At 47.3% G+C, this 19,303-nt stretch overlaps 1 protein-coding gene and 1 long non-coding RNA gene across 3 annotated transcripts in view; one reads left to right on the top strand and one right to left on the bottom strand.

Annotated features, from left to right (window-relative positions):
* Positions 1 to 19,303, bottom strand: part of LOC142251170 (uncharacterized) — a 179,207-nt gene that overhangs the window by 97,962 nt on the left and 61,942 nt on the right. The window lies entirely within an intron of this gene.
* LRCH2 (leucine rich repeats and calponin homology domain containing 2) overlaps positions 1 to 19,303 on the top strand; it is a 191,016-nt gene that overhangs the window by 126,310 nt on the left and 45,403 nt on the right. For both annotated transcript variants that reach the window (XM_075323711.1, XM_075323710.1), the window contains 4 exons: positions 708 to 753; positions 7,398 to 7,508; positions 13,203 to 13,247; positions 15,859 to 15,909. In XM_075323711.1, the coding sequence (XP_075179826.1) occupies positions 708 to 753; positions 7,398 to 7,508; positions 13,203 to 13,247; positions 15,859 to 15,909 (253 nt within the window). The remainder of the gene's footprint in view (positions 1 to 707; positions 754 to 7,397; positions 7,509 to 13,202; positions 13,248 to 15,858; positions 15,910 to 19,303) is intronic.

Below are 19,303 nucleotides of genomic sequence, written 5' to 3'. Positions count from 1 at the left end.
ACAGCTGCACACTAAAATGCCAACAATGTATAAGGGAACTCTCAGAGTTCAGTTATACATTGTTGGCATTTTAGTGTGCAGCTGTTTTCATTTTGTATTTTCTATGTTATTTCAGCTGGCACCTATTCACATTTGTAGGATGTGCGGGTCAGTTTTTTTTTGTTTTTTTTTTTTGAACCATTAGTTTGTCAGCCTTTGGAAAAATAATTAGAATAGCTTGACCGTGAGCTTTAGGCTGCATTTACATACAGGTCTTTCACATTTGCTAGAAATAAAACACTAGCTACAACGTGTGAACACAGCCTAAAGACTAAAGGAAAATTCTATATCCTGTTCATTCCAGCAGGTGGCAGCATCGGGTCAGGTGAAGTGGTGCTATTGCTGCTATTGATGTGCAGCCAGTCTGCTATATAGGATGATGGGTGATGTAGTCTGTACTTGAGGGCAGGGACCGTAATTCACTAATCTTATGGCCTCTAATAGTAATTTGCGGAATTTTATTACCCGTAAGAACAGTTCAATCAGAGGGAAACCCAAAAATGAGATCAGTCACAAGCTGTTTTGCAGCGTACATCTGCAGGCACAAGCTGAGCGATAGGTTATGGCTTTGGCTCTTCAGATATTTCCATTTTTTCTTTTTTTGGTAATTTATTTAGTTACTGACTTTACCGAATGTATAAACTCACGCTGCTGTTCTGTGTTTTCAGTTGTTCTTCGGGGGATCATTCCCAATTGTCACCCTGTAACTGGCAGGTAAGACCTTCAGCACTACAATTCCTAATGCACTTCTTAGTAGAATAATCCCTTTATGAATGGGGAGGAACCAAAAATGTGATGCCACATAAATAAATCTTTCTACTTTTGCACTGAGTGAATGATGACGAGGCACGGACTGCCCTCTGCAGCCCTGTATGGAGTTGGGGGCAGAATGGGCACCGCGAGCGAGGATGGGCGTCCGGCCCTGTGCTGTATGGAGCCATGATACAGCAATGTGCATGGGCTCCATACAACACGAAAAGAGGTGTCTGGGGTAAAGTTCTCGGACTTTGGGATCTTAGAGTGAAAATATCCATCTATATTATTATTATTAGTATTAGTAGTATTTAGTAGTATTAGTATTCGTATTTGTATTATTAGTATTAGTATTCATATTAGTATTTGTATTATAAGTATTATTAGTATTAGTATTTGTATTTGTATTAGTAGCATTATTATTAGTATTAGTATTAGTATTATTAGTATTAGTATTATTAGTATTAGTATTATTAGTATTAGTATTTGTATTAGTATTAGTAGCATTATTAGTATTATTAGTATTATTAGTATTAGTAGTATTAGTATTTGTATTAGTATTATTAGTATTAGTATTTGTATTACTATTACTACTAATACTATTTGTATTTGTATTAGTAGTATTAGTATTTGTATTATTAGTATTGTTAGTATTATTAATAATAATAATAATAATAATAATAATAATAATCTTCTATAGTGCCAACATATTCCGTAGCGCTTTAAAATATCTTCTATGATACCCACGTAGTTGTTAGTAACAGATTTTATTTTTCTTTATCGTTCCTTATGGGAGACCCAGACCATGGGTGTATAGCTTCTGCCTCCGGAGGACACACAAAGTACTACACTCAAACGTGTAGCTCCTCCCTCCTAGCATATACACCCCCTGGTAGCCAGTCCTAGCCAGTTTCAATGCTTTGTGTTCAGGAGGTCACACACACATGCATTCTCTGATTTTTGATTTTTGATTTTTTGGATTTCAAAGATTTGGAAGAAAAGCGGGTCCAATCTGGACTCCCGGCATGTCCCTTCTCACCCCACTGTGTTGGCGGTGCTGTTAAGGTTGATTTTACAAGGCTGGAGCCTTCACATGCCGCGCTCCTTCACCATCCCTCGGGCTCTGGCTTGAAGTGGGAGCCATCACGGTTCTCACTGCTGTGCAGGAGACCGGTCTCCATCCGCAGCCCTTTTTCAGGATCCTGCCGGACGGAGCGTTTAACCCCCCCCCCAGGGACCTGGCACCTGCGTCTCAAAAGCTAAGTATTGAGACGTTTTTACCACAGAAAGTGGTCTTTCCAGGGGTCCCTTGTACTTTATTTATTGGGGGGAGTGTGTTATATGACTGTGGTAACATTTCCGGCCGGTTCTCCAGTTTTCACTGGAGAACCGCGCCGATGGTGCCTGCACGCTGGCCGCATGTTTAAATCTAGGCCCCGGCTTCGCCTGAGGCCTAGTTTCGGTTTCACTGCCCCTGCATGTTAGTCAGTGCAGAGGGACAGTGCGGCTCCACCCAGCGGCTGCTCAGCACAGGGAACGGACACTCCTCACTGAGGAAAGATTCCCTTCCCTGTATACCTCATTTGCCCGCTCTCAGAGTAGGCCCCGCCCCCTCTCCTCGCTCCGGTCGCCATTTTCTCAGCGTTCTCAATGTCTGCATAGGCACAGAGATACCACATTGTGACAAATGGGGGCCTGGGCTGGGGGACTGGAGGGCACAGAAATGTATGTTAAACGGTCTTGCAGCCACAACCTCCAGTTGTGCAGCTGCTTATATTCTCTGTTTATATACTCTGCTGGGGGTCATTCTGGAGATGCATTCCCTCACAGAGCCCCCACTTCTGCAGCATGTCTCACATCAGAGCAAGGCTGTTCTTAACATGCACTGCATGTAGACTCGTACTGCCTGTACTGAGCACATAAACACAGTGGTCCCTCAGCCCTCCAGCTGCTCCGGGGGTGCTCAGCATGCATTAGCCCCCTTCTCAGGGCGCTTCTGCTGCTACGGCTCGCTCAGCAAAGCTCTCAGAGGACTCTTCATCTGGTCTCAGACCCCGTCCTCCTAAAATGGAGACGCATGGTCCCCTGTCCTTCCCCGTCCCGCAGCTCTGATTCACGAGCTGACTCACTGGACGAGGAGGATGTCTTTACTGGGGGCTCGGACGCTACTTAATGTACATTGATCTGACCGAAGGTGATGCAGATGCTAATGATTTGATTGCGTCCATTATATTTGTACTGGACCTCAATCCGCCTGTATCAGGGGAGTATCCCCCTCTGGCAGAAAGGCATCAGTATACCTTAAAGAGAACAAGGAGTGTGTTCCTTAACCACTCCAGTTTTCAGCCCACTGTGACCAAGCCCAGAGCCTGTCCTGACAGACGCTCCCAAAGCGTGGTTCTGATGACTGTTTCCCCCTTCCACCAGAGGTGGTCAAGGAGTGGGCTCATTCACCAAGGGTGGTCCCTCCGGTGTCTAGTATTTCAGCCCGGATAGTTCTATCAGTGGCTGACGGCACCTCTCTAAGGATCCCACTGTACATTAATTCTGTACTGGACCTCAATCCGCCAGTATCAGAGGAGCAACCCTCTCTGGCAAAATGGCACCAGTTTACCTTGCCTAAGAGAACAAGGAGTGTGTTCCTTAACCACTCCAGTTTTCAGGCCACTGTGACCAAGCCCAGGGTCTGCTCTGGCAAACGCTTCCCAAAGCGTGGTTCTGATGACAGTTTTCCCCTTCCACCAGAGGTGGTCAAGGAGTGGGCTCATTCACCAAAGGTGGTCCCTCCGGTGTTTAGACTCTCAGCCCGGACGTTGTATCAGTGGCTGATGGCTCCTCACTTACGGCTTTGCTGTCCGCCAGGTTGTCCTTCTGGCCAAATCTGTATGGAGTCGGCAGGGGCCTCGTTCTCCCCAGCTTTTGCAGCAGTGCGGCTTTCAAAGCCATCTCTGCTTCTCTAGAGGAGATGCATTCCCTCACAGGGACTCTTTGCCCGAAATGGTTGCCTTAACTTCCAGACTTCAGTCTTTTCATCCTATGCCATGTCTGCCATGCTGGAGACTCTCACCGCACTGCGGTGGCCTCGGCTAATTTCCTCGCTATCCGCAGGCTCCTGTGGCTTCGGAAGTGGAAGGCGGATGCTTCTAAAGAAGTTCCTTGCTGGGCTCCCTTTTGCTGGGACCAGACTATTCGGGAACAACTGGATGAAATTATTAAGGAAGCTCTTGGCGGGAAGAGTTTCTTCCATGCCACAAACCTAAACCAGGAAACCTGTCCAGGGCAGGAATCAGTCGAGGTTTCGTTCTTTTTGTTCCTCCATCTGATCGTTCTCTAAGCCCTCGGCCTCGTCCACTGGCTCAGCCAAGGATCGTAAACCCAAATGGTGCACGAGAAGACCACAGGAGATGCTGCCACTAAGTCAGCCTCCTCCTGGCTATCTGGCCACGCCAGCAACGTCCTTGGTCGGTGGCAGGCTCTCCCACTTTGGCGACGTATGGTTTTAACACGTCTCCGATCAGTGGGTGCGAGATACCATCTCCCACGGCTACAGGATAGAATTCTATCCAGCCCGCCAAACAGATTTTTTCTGTCCACTCCCCCCTGCTCCAAGGCCGCCGCCTTCTCACAGGCTGTGGCATTCTTGCAGGCCGCTGGAGTAATTGTACCGGTTCCCGACTGGGAACGGTTCTGAGATTTCTGCTTAAATCTATTCCTAGTACCCGAGGAGGGCGGTGCCTTCCGACCAAGATCTCAAGCTTCTCAAGCTTCTCAAGCATGTTCTGGTGCAGCAGTTTCGTATAGAGTCTCTGCGATCAATCAATGACCCAAGGAGATTCCCTAGCATCCATCGACATCAGAGATGCCTATCTGCATGTGCCAATCGCAGTTTCACACCAGCGTTGGCTACGTTTTGCAATCAGAGTGGTCCAATTCGTGGCTCTTCCCTTAGGGTTAGCCACGGCCCCTCGAGTATTCCCAAGGTCGGGGCAGCTGTGATTGCGGTCCTGCACCTCTAGGGGTTGGCAGTGATCCTTTTGTCCTGGACAGCCTTCTAGTCTGGGCTTCATCCAGTGCAGACTGTTAGCGGAGTGCCTCGCTCACTCTCGCCACTCTAACCAATTCGGGTGGTTTGTCATTCTGTCCAAGTCCACTCTGACTTCGACCCAGAAGTTCACATACCCAGGGACGCAATTCGAGACTCTGTCGGCACTTGTGAAGCTGCCCTTAGTCAAACAGCAGTCCCTCTGCTGGCGGTCGACGTCGTTCCATCAGGCACCTAATACAGGTGCTGAATCAGATGGTGGTGTCAATGGAAGCGATTCCCTTGCCCAGTTCCATCTGCGTCCTCTTCGGCTGGATATTTTTCCGCTGTTGGAACAAGCGGACTTCCTCCTTCCACGGGGCGGTGGCTTCGCCACAGACCAGGGGCTCGTTTCAGTGGTGGCTTTGTCCCCTCTGTCTCAGGGACGCTCCTTCCTGGCTCCGTCCCGGGTGATCCTCACCAAGATGCTAGTCTATCCGGCTGGGGAGCAGTATATCTCCACCATGGAGCGCAGGGCACTTGGACTCTGTCCGAATCAGCCCTCTGGATCAATGTGCTGGAAATCAGAGCTGTGTTTCTAGCTCTCTAAGCCTTTCACCATCTGTTGGCGGCCAGGCACATTCGAGTCCAGTCAGACAACGCTACAGCGTTTGCCTACATCAACCTCCAGGGCGGAACACTCAGCCGCCTGGCAATGTTGGAGGTTCATCGCATTCTTCAGTGGACGGAGGACTCCTAGTCCACCATATCCGCAGCCCACATCCCAGACGTGGAAAACTGGGAGGCAGATTGTCTCAGCCGTCAAACCGTGGCTCCACGATCCTCAGGTTTTTGCGGCAGACGCACTGGTTCAAGTTTGGTCCCAGCTTCGTCTGTATTACGTGTTTCACCCTCTAGTTCTTGCCCAGAGTCCTGCGCAAGATCAGAAAGGAGGGCCGTCGGGTCATTCTCATTACTCCAGACTGACCCAGGCAAGCTTGGTACCCTGACCTGCTCCGTCTGTCCGTAGAGGTGCCATAGCATCTCCCGGACTGTCCAGACCTTCTCTCACGAGGTCCGTCCTTCCGCCAGAACCTGCGGCTCTCAGATTGACGGCGTGGCGTTTGAGTCATGGATCTTGACTACTTCTGGTATCCCTCCTGAAGTCATTTCCACTATGACTCGAGCTCGGAAGTATCCTTTGGCCTTTTGGCCTTGCCGACCCTCCTGTCCCTTCTACAGTCCGATCTGCAGCTAGGACTATCCCTCAATTCCCTTAAGGGACAGGTCTCGGCTCTGTCAGTGTTGTGCCAGCGGCGTATCGCCCGGCTGGCCCAGGTGTGCTCCTTCATGCAGGGCGCATCTCACATCATTCCGCCTTACCGGCGGCCCTTGGAGCCCTGGGACCTTAATTCGGTCCTCACGGCTTCCGGAAACCCCCCTTTGAGCCTCTTAGGGAGGTTTCTTTGTTTAGTCTTTCACAGAAAGTGGTCTTTCTAGTGGCCATAACTTCCCTCAAGAGAGTCTCTGTTTTGGCTGCACTCTCTTCGGAGTCCTCCCTTCATCAAGACAAGGTGGTTCTCCGTCCGACTCCGGACTTTCTCCCTAAGGTGGTTGCTGTTTCCACCTTAACCGGGGCATTTTCCCTGCCTTCCTTTTGTCCGGCTCCTGTTCATCGCTTTGAAAGGGCGTTGCATACTCTGGATCTGGTGCGGGCGCTCCGGATCTATGTGTCTCGCACCGCTGTTCTTAGGCGGTACACCTCTCTTTTGTGCTGACCGCTGGTCAGCGTAAGGGCCTTTTGGCATTTAAGCCGACCCTGGCTCGTTGGTTTAGGTCGGCCATTTCCAATACCTACCAGTGTACTCAAGTGCCTCTCCCGCCGGGGATCAAGGCACACTTGACCAGAGCTGTCGGTGCCTCTTAGGTTTTCAGGCCCAGGCTACGGCTCAGCAGGTCTGTCAGACTGCCACTTGGACTAGCCTGCATACCTTTTCAAAGCACTACCAAGTGCATGCTCTTGCTTCGGCAGATGTGAGCTTGGGCAGACGCATCCTTCAGGCGGCTGTCGCCCATTTGTGAAGTTAGGTTTCGCCTACTTCTCAGTTTTTCTGTTTATTCCCACCCATGGACTGCTTTAGAACGTCCCATGGTCTGGGTCTCCCATAAGGAACGATGAAGAAAAAGAGAATTTTGTTACTTACCGTAAATTCTTTTTCTTATAGTTCCGACATGGGAGACCCAGCACCCTCCCTGTTGCCTGTTGGCAGGTTTCTTGTTCCGTGTGTTATCACCGGCTGTTGTTGTAGACAGAGGTTCCGGTTGTTCCGGGTTTTTGCTCTGTCTCTACTTGTGGGTGGATGTCCTCCTTCAGCTTTTGCACTAAACTGGCTAGGACTGGCTACCAGGGGGTGTATATGCTAGGAGGGAGGAGCTACACGTTTGAGTGTAGTACTTTGTGTGTCCTCCGGAGGCAGAAGCTATACACCCATGGTCTGGGTCTCCCATGTCGGAACTATAAGAAAAAGAATTTACGGTAAGTAACAAAATTCTCTTTTTTTTTATTTATTTATTTTTTTTGCAGGATGGTGAGAAGGACCGGATTAATGAGCAAGGATGGCCGGCTGCAGAGTGCGCAGTGTGGCAAGCGGAGGAGAGGCGGCGATCCAAGCAGACCAGGAGGGAGTACTTCAAGGTAACAGGACGGACCTCCTGTGATCATATGAGGATGAGTAGGAGGGGTATAAAGTAAAGTGTTGAAAGTGCACCCTCTGATGGTCTGAGATTCCTGATTCCACCCCCCCCCGCTACCAAAGGCTCCAAAATTTTGTGTGTGTGTGTGTGTGTGTGTGTGTTTGCTCTCAAGTCCCCCATTGACTTCCATTATACTGTATACAAGGGTCGACCCCATCCAAGCATCCAACTACTCATTTCGAGTACGGAGCACGGCAGTGCTTGCTGATCAGTAGTGGTACCAACTCAGCAGATCTCAGTGATTCTGAGTTTTGTTTTTTGTTTTTTTTTTTGGTGACCTATATTGTAGTTTGTTATTGCTAAAGTTAGGTTTATTTTTTGCATTTATTTGTGAAAATATTGACTTTTTGGTGACAATTTGGAAAGGCCACAATTTTCAAATTTTCACTTTTATTTTTTTTTTATCTTAAAGGGAACCTGTCACATACAATATGCATTCTGACCTATCAGCAGACGCATGTGTGCCCTAATTACACCTCCCTACCCATCCCTGTGTTGTAAAATTGTGTAATATGAAAGTAATAAAAAATGTTTTACTTTCATATTTCCTATGTAAATAGCAGAGCTCATCGCCCCATGGGCGTCACATCGCCCTGTGGGCATGATACCATGGATTTACATGAGCAACGTCCCCCGTCGCTCCTTCAGAATCCCACGCGTGTTTGCACTTACCATTCCCGCAGCCTTTTCCGGGTGCTCGTTGTCGGTTTCAGATGCGCTCTGCGCATGATCAGACTTTTCTGATCATGCGCAGAGCGCGTCTGAATCTGGTGAGCGAACACCCGGAAAAGACTGCGGGAACGGTAAGTGCAAACACGCGTGGGATTCTGAAGAAGCGACGGGGGACATTGCTCATCTGAATCCATGGTATCACGCTTACAGGGGCGTGATACCATGGAAAGTATGCAAAGTGACACTTTTAAAAACTGCAATCCTCAATATACTTCAAAACTGCTGACGTGTGTGTGTTTGTTTGTTTTAACCCTTCAGGTTCTTTTACAAAGATTATCACAAAAAATTAAACCCCAAAGTTGGTTACCCTGATTCTTCTTTTTTGCCGATACCCAACATGTGATCAGAAACCTCTGTTTGGACAAACACAAATTTGTCTGAAGTAGATTGCAGGCGCCATACTATATTTGTAGGGCCCCTTAGGTACCTAAAATAGCAGGAAACCCCCACAACTGACCCCATTTTGGAAACTACTTCCCTCAAGGATTTTATTCATGGATATAGTGAGCATTTTGAACCTACGGGTATTATATAGAACTTGATAACCGTAGTTCACCATATTACAAACAATTTTTCTTCACAAAAGCTGCTTTAACCTCAAATTGTTCACTTTTGCAAGAGGTAACACAAAGTCTATCCCACAATTTGTTACCCACTTTCTTCGGAATGTGGGGATATCCCACATGTAGTCAAAAAGTTTTGTCTGAACACATGGCCAGGCTCTGAAGGGAAGAAGCCTCATTTGGAATGGAAATTTTGCTGGAATAGAGATTGCGGGCCCCCAAGGTACCAAAACATCCGAAACCTCCCATAGCGCACCCCATTTTGGACACTAGACCCCTGAAGGCATTCATGTAGGGTTCTGTTGAATGTGTTGAAGTTTTTAAAATGTGGATGTGAAAACAAATTTATGTATTTTTTTCTGCTAAGATGTTATAGTCCCAAATTTGTAATTTTCCCGATGGATAAAAGGAGAAAGCGAACCCCATAATGTGTTACACAATTTCTCCCGAATGTGGTGATGCCCTAGGTATTGTCAGAAACTACGGTTTGGCCACACAGGAGGGCTGCGCAAGAAGGAGCGCCAATTTGGCTTTTTAAAGCACAGATTTTGCTAGCATAGTTTTGCGGGCCACGTGTGCGGAGCCTTCTGCAAGATGGCAGGACCGAAACCCCCCAAAAATGACCCCATTGTAGAAATTGAATCTATCGGTGAATTCATCTATAGTTGCAGTGACTATTTTGTAGCATCCATGCATTTTTTTTTTTTTTTGCAGAATTGCAAATATGCCAGCCTTGTGCCCCCACACATTGTGCCCAGCTTCTGTAGACACGCACCCTGTAAATTAAGTTTTTACTCTCCTCTATAATGTCACACACATGACCGCTTACATTGGATAAGGCACAGTCGGGACTCAGAAGGAGGGGGGCATTTACATTTGGGAGTGCAGAACGTCACTGGATTTACTTGAGGGGTGGGAGCTGTCACTTTTCCAAAGCCTTTGTTTAACTATCAATGTTGGAGCCCCCTCCCCCACCCTATATTTCCATGGTCATATGATAGACTTGAGTGGGGGCTGGTTTTGTGCGGGATAAATTAAGGAGGTTTTTTGGTAACTGAGATACATAACATCTCAGTAGAAGGCTGGGATCCTATTCTTGTGTTCTGCCCTGAACACTTGCGTCGGGATTTCCATGTAAATCCAACAAAAATGCAATTCAGACGAAACCCCAGACTGAGCCACTCCAAGGAGTATGGAGACTCTATTTGGCCTTTTGGCATACACAGAGCTGTGGTCGTCCACATTTGTGTGCTAAAAGATGCCTAAAATGATGGGACGTTGCCAGGCCAGAACAGAGACCAGATTGAGTCCAAAGTGTCTCCATCTGCCTCATTAGAGCGAGTGGTTCTGGTGCAAGTTTTGACTGATCGTGGTTTCTAGGATTTAGACGGAAACCCTAATGTCAGCGGTACATGAGACCTGTAAGTGATTCACTGACACAGCCTGTTAGACTCTGCTCATAGCTTGATCTAACAGGCCATCTTAGGCTGGTTTCACACTACGTTTATTTAACATCCGTCCATAACGTTTTTTTAGCGGAAAAACGGATCCAGTGCAAATGCGTTTTCACTTCAATGCATTTGCAATGGACTCGCGTTAACATGCGTTCACCTGTGTTTGCGTGCGTTATAGGGAGGATCCAGCGACTTGCAGTTTTTTAACATCTTTCAAAAACGCTACTTGTAGCGTTTTTGAGCTGCGTCCAAATACTGCATGTCACCGGATCCTGACTAAACAGCACGCAAACGCAGGTGAACGCTGGCGTGCTGATAGACAGGATCCTGCTTGCTCTACTGAGCATGCCCAGAACCAGTCTCGCGTGATCTGTCTCTCTCCTCCCTCCCTCACCCTCTCTCTCTCTCTCTCTGTCTTTCCCCCTTCCTCTCCTCCCTCTCTCTCCCACCTGAGAGCTGCGGACACTCGTAACCAAGGTAAATATCGGGTAACCACTTCTCTTAGTTACCCGATGTTTACGTTGGTTACGTGTGCAGGCATCCCTGCTCCTAGCAGCTGCAGACACTCGTAACCAAGATAAATATCGGGTATCCAAGCCCGATGTTTACCTTGGTTACCAGCGTCTGCAGCTGTCAGAAGCCGGCTCCCAGTCTAGTTCCCCTCACTCCCGATCACATGACTCCAATGCCCGCCCCTAAACATCCAGTGACAGGATCCTGCAAAATAACATGCGTTTGCATGCGTTTTTTGCTGTAAAAGCAGGATCCGCTTTTGCAGCAAAAAAACGTTCCTGACGCATGTTAAATAAACGTAGTGTGAAACCAGCCTTACTCTGGGATTATAAGATGACCTCATGGCAGCATGGCAACGATCCGCACCCATGATTATTTTTGCAGCTGTAGGAGGTTAGTTATCCTGTCAAAAAGGGCCTTTTAACCTCTCTGGTATCACAATTGTCGCAATTGACATTTGATATTTAAGAGATTAATGTGCCCTAATCTGTTCCAAAATTGATGCTGGTGGGTGTCCTCTGTCACATGTAGCTGTCACCCACTGGGTTTTCACCTACAGGCGGCTCTAATCACTTATTCCTTATCGCCATTTTAAAACGTCAGTATGGAATAAGGCCCCTTAACGGCAACTATTTTAATATATATTGGCAGTAGTTAATGGGGTTAATTGGATCATTTAGTCTGTTAGGCCTAAGCCACACGGTGAGAAAAATGGTGCGAGTGGAGTGCGATAAAACATCACATTCCGCTCGGACCAATTTTAGCCTGTGTCTCAGCACACATGAGTGATTTATTTTCTCAGCCCCAATCGGACCGAGAAAACAGTCGCAGCATGCTGCGGGTGCAATGCGAGACTTTCTCTCGCACCCATTCAAGTGAATGGGGCGAGAGAAAAATCACACTGCACTCGCGGGACACCGGTGCACTGCGAGTGCAGGGCGAGAATGGCAATAGCCGGCAACCGAGGAGAGAGGGAGATAAATCCCCCCCTCCCCTCTTCAGTGCCGGACCGCCTCTTCTCAATGCTGGTCCGCCCCTCCTCAATGCCGGCCCGCCCCCCGTAGCTGAGGTCCGGTCGCACAGTCGGACCTCAGTCGCAGTAACACTTGCATGACACTCGGCTCTGCTGTGCTGCCATCGTGAGCCGAGTGTCATAAGAGGATCGTAGTAGTAACCCTTGTGGCCCCGGCCTCACTATTTTGACCTGATTAGACAGTTTGTCAGACATCTGTACCTGCAAATGCACCCCCAGGGAACTGGCAAATGCAGAGTATTTCTATGAATTCTACGTAAAGAATTGACAGGTCAGTTTACATGTGAACACTTTACACGCGTGGAGATGAGATTCTGTGAATTGCATTGACCCAGCTGGTGCTGTATTATACCGTGCAACCCAGTCCGCCCCCAGTGCTGCATTTACCCCTCCGCTTCTGGGAACTGCTGCCGGGACAGAGCTGGAATTTCTCAGGCCAGTGGAATAAAATCAATATGTTCCTGATGCTTTGTATTACTGTTATATTATATTATTAGTGTTCCTGTAAGATTCCTGAAAAGCATGATGAGCAATAAACGTTGCCACTAGGTGGCAGTGACGAGTCAGTCTTATCGTCGCTACATAATTGATGGGGAAATATATTTGCAAACTTCCCCTGCCTTCCATATTAACGATCATCCTGTCATCAGAGACAAGAAAATCCAATATTAATGCCCTATTCTATCAATAAATCAAGTTTCCGCCAGTCATCAGTCTGGAAAATGTCTCCTATAATCTTTACCAATACCTCCAGTCATCGACGTCGTGTAACATCCTATCTAAATTCAGCCAATGTACCGTTCATTGATTGGGTGTTTGTATGATGCCGGAGAAATGTCGGCTGACGCCTTGCCGTGGCTGATGGGCTCTCATGAATTAGCTAGTTTATGTGCGAAGTACCTTCATTTTTGTAAGCGTATTCCATATAGCAGTATTGCAATTCAGATGTCATATATTCAATGTTGACGCTTAGAGTGCTGCGGATTTTTTTTTTTTATACTTGTGCCGGAGAAATGTAGGTTATATATTTATTTGGTGCATAACAATGTTACAACAATGTCACTATAAAAGACACAAAACTATAGAAGATATAAAATCCACGCAAACTAATTAATAAAATTAAATTTTGAATGAACGTAATGTAGGTGTATTTGAGAAAAAATACAAAAAAATAAACCCCAAAAAAAACACAAAGTAATTTCTTGTTGGATAGAATGTGAATATAAAATGCAGTAATCTGCAGAAAACATCCCAAAGTTTATGTAGCTGATAAAAACCACGTTTGTAAAACATGCAAAAACTTTTTCTAAGACGTTATATATTTTCTTTTCTCCCAACAGTACAAATCTTCTCGGAAATGTTCTAGCGGAAATGACAATGATGAGGTGAGACGCCCAAGAAAGTCTTAGTATTCCTCCATATTCCACCTGTTATGATTTTCACACTGGGTCCACATGAAGTGCATGTGCTCGATCACCTGATCCATTGATTTTTGTTGTTGTTTGTTTTTTTTTGTTTTTTTTCCTGTATTGTTTTTCAAAGTTGCACACAGACTAAAAATATTCCTATCTATAGGTGGGATCTGCTTCATGCACATTATGCAATAACTTCCTGCACGGCAGGGAATGAGTGTCAGGATCCCCAACTACATTCAGATTTAAAGGGCTTGACCAATCTAAAATCACAAGTCTAGTGTCTGTGTGTGTGTCTCTGTGTGTGTGTCTCTGTGTGTGTGTCTCTGTGTGTGTGTCTCTGTGTGTGTGTCTCTGTGTGTGTGTCTCTGTGTGTGTCTCTGTGTGTGTCTCTGTGTGTGTCTCTGTGTGTGTCTCTGTGTGTCTGTCTCTGTGTGTCTGTCTCTGTGTGTCTGTCTCTGTGTGTCTGTCTCTGTGTGTCTGTCTCTGTGTGTCTGTCTCTGTGTGTCTGTCTCTGTGTGTCTGTCTCTGTGTGTCTGTCTCTGTGTGTCTGTCTCTGTGTGTCTGTCTCTGTGTGTCTGTCTCTGTGTGTCTGTCTCTGTGTGTCTGTCTCTGTGTGTCTGTCTCTGTGTGTCTGTCTCTGTGTGTCTGTCTCTGTGTGTCTGTCTCTGTGTGTCTGTCTCTGTGTGTCTGTCTCTGTGTGTCTGTCTCTGTGTGTCTGTCTCTGTGTGTCTGTCTCTGTGTCTGTCTCTGTGTCTGTCTGTGTGTGTCTGTGTCTGTCTGTGTGTGTCTGTGTCTGTGTCTGTGTCTGTGTGTGTGTCTGTCTGTGTGTCTGTGTCTGTCTGTGTGTCTGTGTCTGTGTCTGTGTCTGTGTCTGTCTGTGTGTGTCTGTGTCTGTCTGTGTGTGTCTGTGTCTGTGTGTCTGTGTGTGTCTGTCTGTGTGTGTGTCTGTCTGTGTCTGTGTGTGTCTGTGTGTCTGTGTCTGTGTCTGTCTGTGTCTGTGTCTGTCTGTGTGTGTCTGTCTGTCTGTCTGTCTGTGTGTGTGTCTGTCTGTGTCTGTCTGTGTCTGTCTGTGTCTGTCTGTGTGTGTCTGTGTGTGTCTGTGTGTGTCTGTGTCTGTGTGTGTCTGTGTGTGTCTGTCTGTCTGTGTGTGTCTGTCTGTGTGTCTGTGTGTGTCTGTGTGTGTCTGTGTGTCTGTGTGTCTGTGTCTGTGTCTGTCTGTGTCTGTCTGTGTGTGTCTGTGTCTGTCTGTGTGTGTCTGTCTGTGTGTGTCTGTCTGTGTGTCTGTCTGTGTCTGTGTCTGTCTGTGTGTGTCTGTGTCTGTCTGTCTGTCTGTGTCTGTGTCTGTCTGTGTGTGTCTGTGTCTGTCTGTCTGTCTGTGTGTGTGTCTGTCTGTGTCTGTGTCTGTCTGTGTGTGTCTGTGTCTGTCTGTGTGTGTCTGTGTCTGTGTGTGTGTCTGTGTGTCTCTCCCCCTCCCCCCTCCCTGCTCCCCCCTCTCTTTCCCCCACCTCTCTGCCACTCCCCTCTCTTAACAGGAGCTTTTAGAAGGGAATGTATCAGTAGGTTTTTGCTATATAATCTGTGAGCATAATATAGTGCAAGAGAGCCTGATTCCAGGAATGTTACTTACTGTGCTGCTTGATTGTTTCATGGTTTTCTCTGCAATCGATGTAGCAGTGCTCCGAATGTTGAGCTGTGTATAAGCCCACCCACTTCCCTGGTAGGCAGTTTCCTGTGTACACTGAAAATCGTGAGCTGACAATCAGTGGTGGTGGCAGGGTTACACAGATCAGCTGGTCTGCTCTGTGCCTGAGGTGTAGTCCTGCAGTGATAATCTCCTCTTGAGAAAATACTGGTTGTATAGAAACTGCAACACAGCCTAAAAAGTGATACATCCCTCTAATAAAGCACCCGTACCTTGCATTATGCTGCTCTCAGTTTAGACAGCAAAAGCCTACTTAAAGATTCCCTTTACGTAACTTTTTAGAATAAGGTGTCCTAAGAGAGTACATGAGTAATCTTTTAATTTCTGGTCATTATGTGACTTCTATTATATTTTCCCCCTCTGTATGCTCGATCTGTAATTTGATAGGGGAAGGAGAGGGTCTGCAGTGATCTCTCAATGTACAGCGCACAGCGGGGAGTACCATGTACAGCGCACAGCGGGGAGTACCTGCTCTACATTCACTTCTTAGCTCAGAGGCAATCTGCAGCAACATGGAAGATCTTCTACAGCAGAGCTCAGCTGTGTTGACCTGAATCAAGCTCTGGTGTGAAGTAAAGCATTTTTTACAGAGCTTTGCACACTTTTTCCTCACCCTCCTCTCCTCTTTAGAGGATAATGGGCTGTGTTGCTCAGGAGATGGACAGCAGCCATCATGTAAAATGGACATGAGCTGCTTTTTGGACAGTGGATGGAGAGTTCAGAGGGAGGGGAAGAAGTGTCTGGAAAGTGAGGAAGGAGGCTGATTTCTCTGATAAGACACATTACAAATGTGTCGTTTGTAATCCCGGATTTTTACATATCAGGTTTGTATAAAGTTATTTCATTTTTAACTTTTTTTTATTTCTCATTTCATTTTAGCAAAACAGTGATAGTGCAAATGTGTCACCCTCATCTCCTGTCTCATCAGAGGTACATCTCGTGCTTTCTTTCCGTTGATTTTTCTATTCAGTGTGTGTTCTGTCTCATGGTTGCTTTTTCCATTTATCAAAAATCTCAACGCTTGTAAACTTGCAACTTATGCCCTATTGTATTGTTTTCTTTACTTAAACCCAAAATGCCAGTCCAGTCAACCCGCGACCACCTCCTTCATGCTCTGTCATAGTGCGTTTGCCATGGTGTCCTCATTGTGGAGCAATCCGCAGTGACCGTGGCAATAAGCATGCATGCTCTGTTCATCTGATCATGCATAATTAAAGTCAGATTAGGCTGTGTAAAGCGTGTGTAGGTTTAGCAGAAACACATACCCAATACTTATACAGAGAGTAGAATGACAATACCCAGCTTTTGGGTTCAGTTCATAGCAATGTTGCGGTTACTGCTGTTGTAATCATAGATCCCAGCCAAAATGGGGCTCAGTCCAGCAGAAAGATTCTTGCATCTGACTTTGTGATCACAGTCCAAATTTGCTATAAATTGCTTATAGGGAATCTGTCACCAGGTTTTTACTCCCCCATCTAAGAGCAGCGTAATGTAGGGACAGAGACCCTGATTCCAGCGATGTGTTACTTACTGGGCCTCTGACATTGCTCTCAGATTAGCTGGCAAAAAATATGGTGACAGATTCCCTTTAAAAAGCATATTCTAGTAGCTATGCAGGCATGTATATCTGCATGGGATATCTATTTTATAAATGCATTGGAATAGGCATGGGATAAATGTGTTTTGATGCTTATTAAAGAGTACCTGTAACTTGTTCCAAAAAAATAGAGTTGTAAATTGTGAATATAAAAATGCCTTCATTCCCCTGATTCTGCTTTTTTTTTTTTTTTTTTCAATTTGTGCTGCGTCGTTCCATTGCAGAGATCTGCACACTGGTTGCGCGCAATGTGAAATCTCTGCTTTTCAGTCCAACTGGGCGTTTCTTCAGAGTCCTCTCTGGGGGTTGGCCCTCTCACCCCTCCCTCCCAGATACAGCCAATCACAGCTTAGCTGTATCAGACTGCTAAATCAGCTGCTGCGCTGTGATTGGCAGCATTTGGGAGGGAGGGGGGTGAAAGCGCACGCCCCCCAGAGAGGACTCGGTAGAAATGCGCTGTTGGACTGCAAAGCAGAGATTTCACATAATCACTTATTGTATTGCAATATCTTTGCAATGCATTGACACAGCACAAAAATAAAGAGCAGAAAAATCAGGAAAGTTTAGGGATTTTAACAAGATGATTAAATATATCACTTGCTCAAACAGTGAATCTGACATCTGCTTCATGCTGCCCATGCCATGAGCGTCATGAATCTGCCACCATCTACATTGCTCCACGCAGATGTTTTGCTCTGAACCACTGTAGCCTTTCAGAGGAAACTTGCTTTTAGGCCACGTTCACATGCTCCGTATTTGGTCAGTATTTTATCTCTGTATTTGTAAGATAAGACCAGGAGTGGAACAACCGGAGGAAAAGTGTAATAGAAACACGGGCACAAGTTCTGTGTTTATCACCCAATCCTGGTTTTGTCATACAAATACTGGGGTAAAGAAAACCACTCACCAAATACTAAACGTGTGAACGTGGCCTTAAGAGCTGGACATGTGGTTTAGATGACTAGCCCAAGAGGCAGGACCCTGGTGGCCTCTCCCCTTCCCACTTCCCAAGTCTGACGGTTCCATTTCTAGTCATGGCTGAAATAAGGCTACTTTCACACTTGCGTTGGACGGCTTCCGTAGCATTGTGTTGTGTGACGGATGCTACGGATCGTACAAAATGGAAAGCTTTTTTTTTTTTTATTTATTTATTTTTTTCTTCTTTACAGTTTTACCAGCAGCAGACTATTGTGAACGATCAGCTGATCACCCGGCGGCCGGGCGCTCAGCTGAGCGCTCTCACATGCCGGTCGCCGGGCGCTCAGCTGAGCTCTCACATGCCGGCGGCCGGGCGCTCAGCTGAGCTCTCTCACATGCCGGCGGCCGGGCGCTCAGCTGAGCTCTCTCACATGCCGGCGGCCGGGCGCTCAGCTGAGCTCTCTCACATGCCGGCGGCCGGGCGCTCAGCTGAGCTCTCTCACATGCCGGCGGCCGGGCGCTCAGCTGATCGCTCTCTCACATGCCGGCGGCCGGGCGCTCAGCTGATCGCTCTCTCACATGCCGGCGGCCGGGCGCTCAGCTGATCGCTCTCTCACATGCCGGCGGCCGGGCGCTCAGCTGATCGCTCTCTCACATGCCGGCGGCCGGGCGCTCAACTGATCGCTCTCTCACATGCCGGCGCTCAGCTGATCGCTCTCTCACATGCCGGCGCTCAGCTGATCGCTCTCTCACATGCCGGCGCTCAGCTGATCGCTCTCTCACATGCCGGCGCTCAGCTGATCGCTCTCTCACATGCCGGCGGCCGGGCGCTCAGCTGATCGCTCTCACATGCCGGCGGCCGGGCGCTCAGCTGAACGTTAGGCCACCGAGAAACAAAATAAAGTTTCTGTGATTTTAAAAGAAGAAAAAAAAAAAAAAAGCATGCGCAGTGAAATATAAAGGTTTCCGTCGCTCAAAAAAACGTTACATACAGCGTTCCTTCCGCCCGACGCAGCGTCTAAATAATGACGCTGCGTCGTCCAGCGGATGCAATGCTGACACTTGCATTACAGTGCGTTGTCCATACAAGTCTATGGAGAATAGCGCAGTGCGTTAACGGACTGCGCTATTCTCCATAGTGACGGACTGCGCTGAACGCAAGTGTGAAAGTACCCTAACAGACGTAGTGTCTGATTCATGCTACTTGGAAATATTCAGGGTTCACCTTTGACGATAACTTTGCTGGAAGATTAAAGGTGTGTGCACACAGTGTCTTCTGTTTTTTTTTTTTTTTTTATGTTTTTGAGTGCAACTTTGTCACAACTTAAGGCTGGTTTCAGAGGTCCGTGTTTTAGGTACGTGTTACATCCGTTTTTAACACAGATGCCACATGTACCCATGTTTTCATATGCTGTCACTCACATTCGTGTTATCACACGGACTGTGCAGCCCCACACGCAGACGTGTCCGTTTTTTTTCCTCTGGCAACACGGGTGTCAAACGGATCACACACACTGATGTGATCCGTGTGACATCAGTGTGACACGTACCGGAGAAAACGTGCATCTTTATTTACCTCTCTCCAGCGATGCTGACTCCCGCTCCTGACCCCAACTCATTATACTCCCTGAACATTCACTACCCTGTGGAGCTGAAAGCCGGAGCATCGCGGGGACATCATCGGGGACTCCTCACTGAGAACTGTGAACTCTGATGAACCTGTGAAGCTGTAGCGCGGGTGTCGCGGGGGCATCAGGATGTCATCACAGTTCATTGGGAACTCCGATGACTACCTGGATGTCCCTGTGC

Source organism: Anomaloglossus baeobatrachus, chromosome 9 (genome assembly GCF_048569485.1).
Source record: "Anomaloglossus baeobatrachus isolate aAnoBae1 chromosome 9, aAnoBae1.hap1, whole genome shotgun sequence".
NCBI classification, from domain to species: Eukaryota; Metazoa; Chordata; class Amphibia; order Anura; family Aromobatidae; genus Anomaloglossus; species Anomaloglossus baeobatrachus.
Note: the sequence above shows the minus strand (reverse complement) of the source record. Positions and strands in the feature narration are given on the sequence as shown.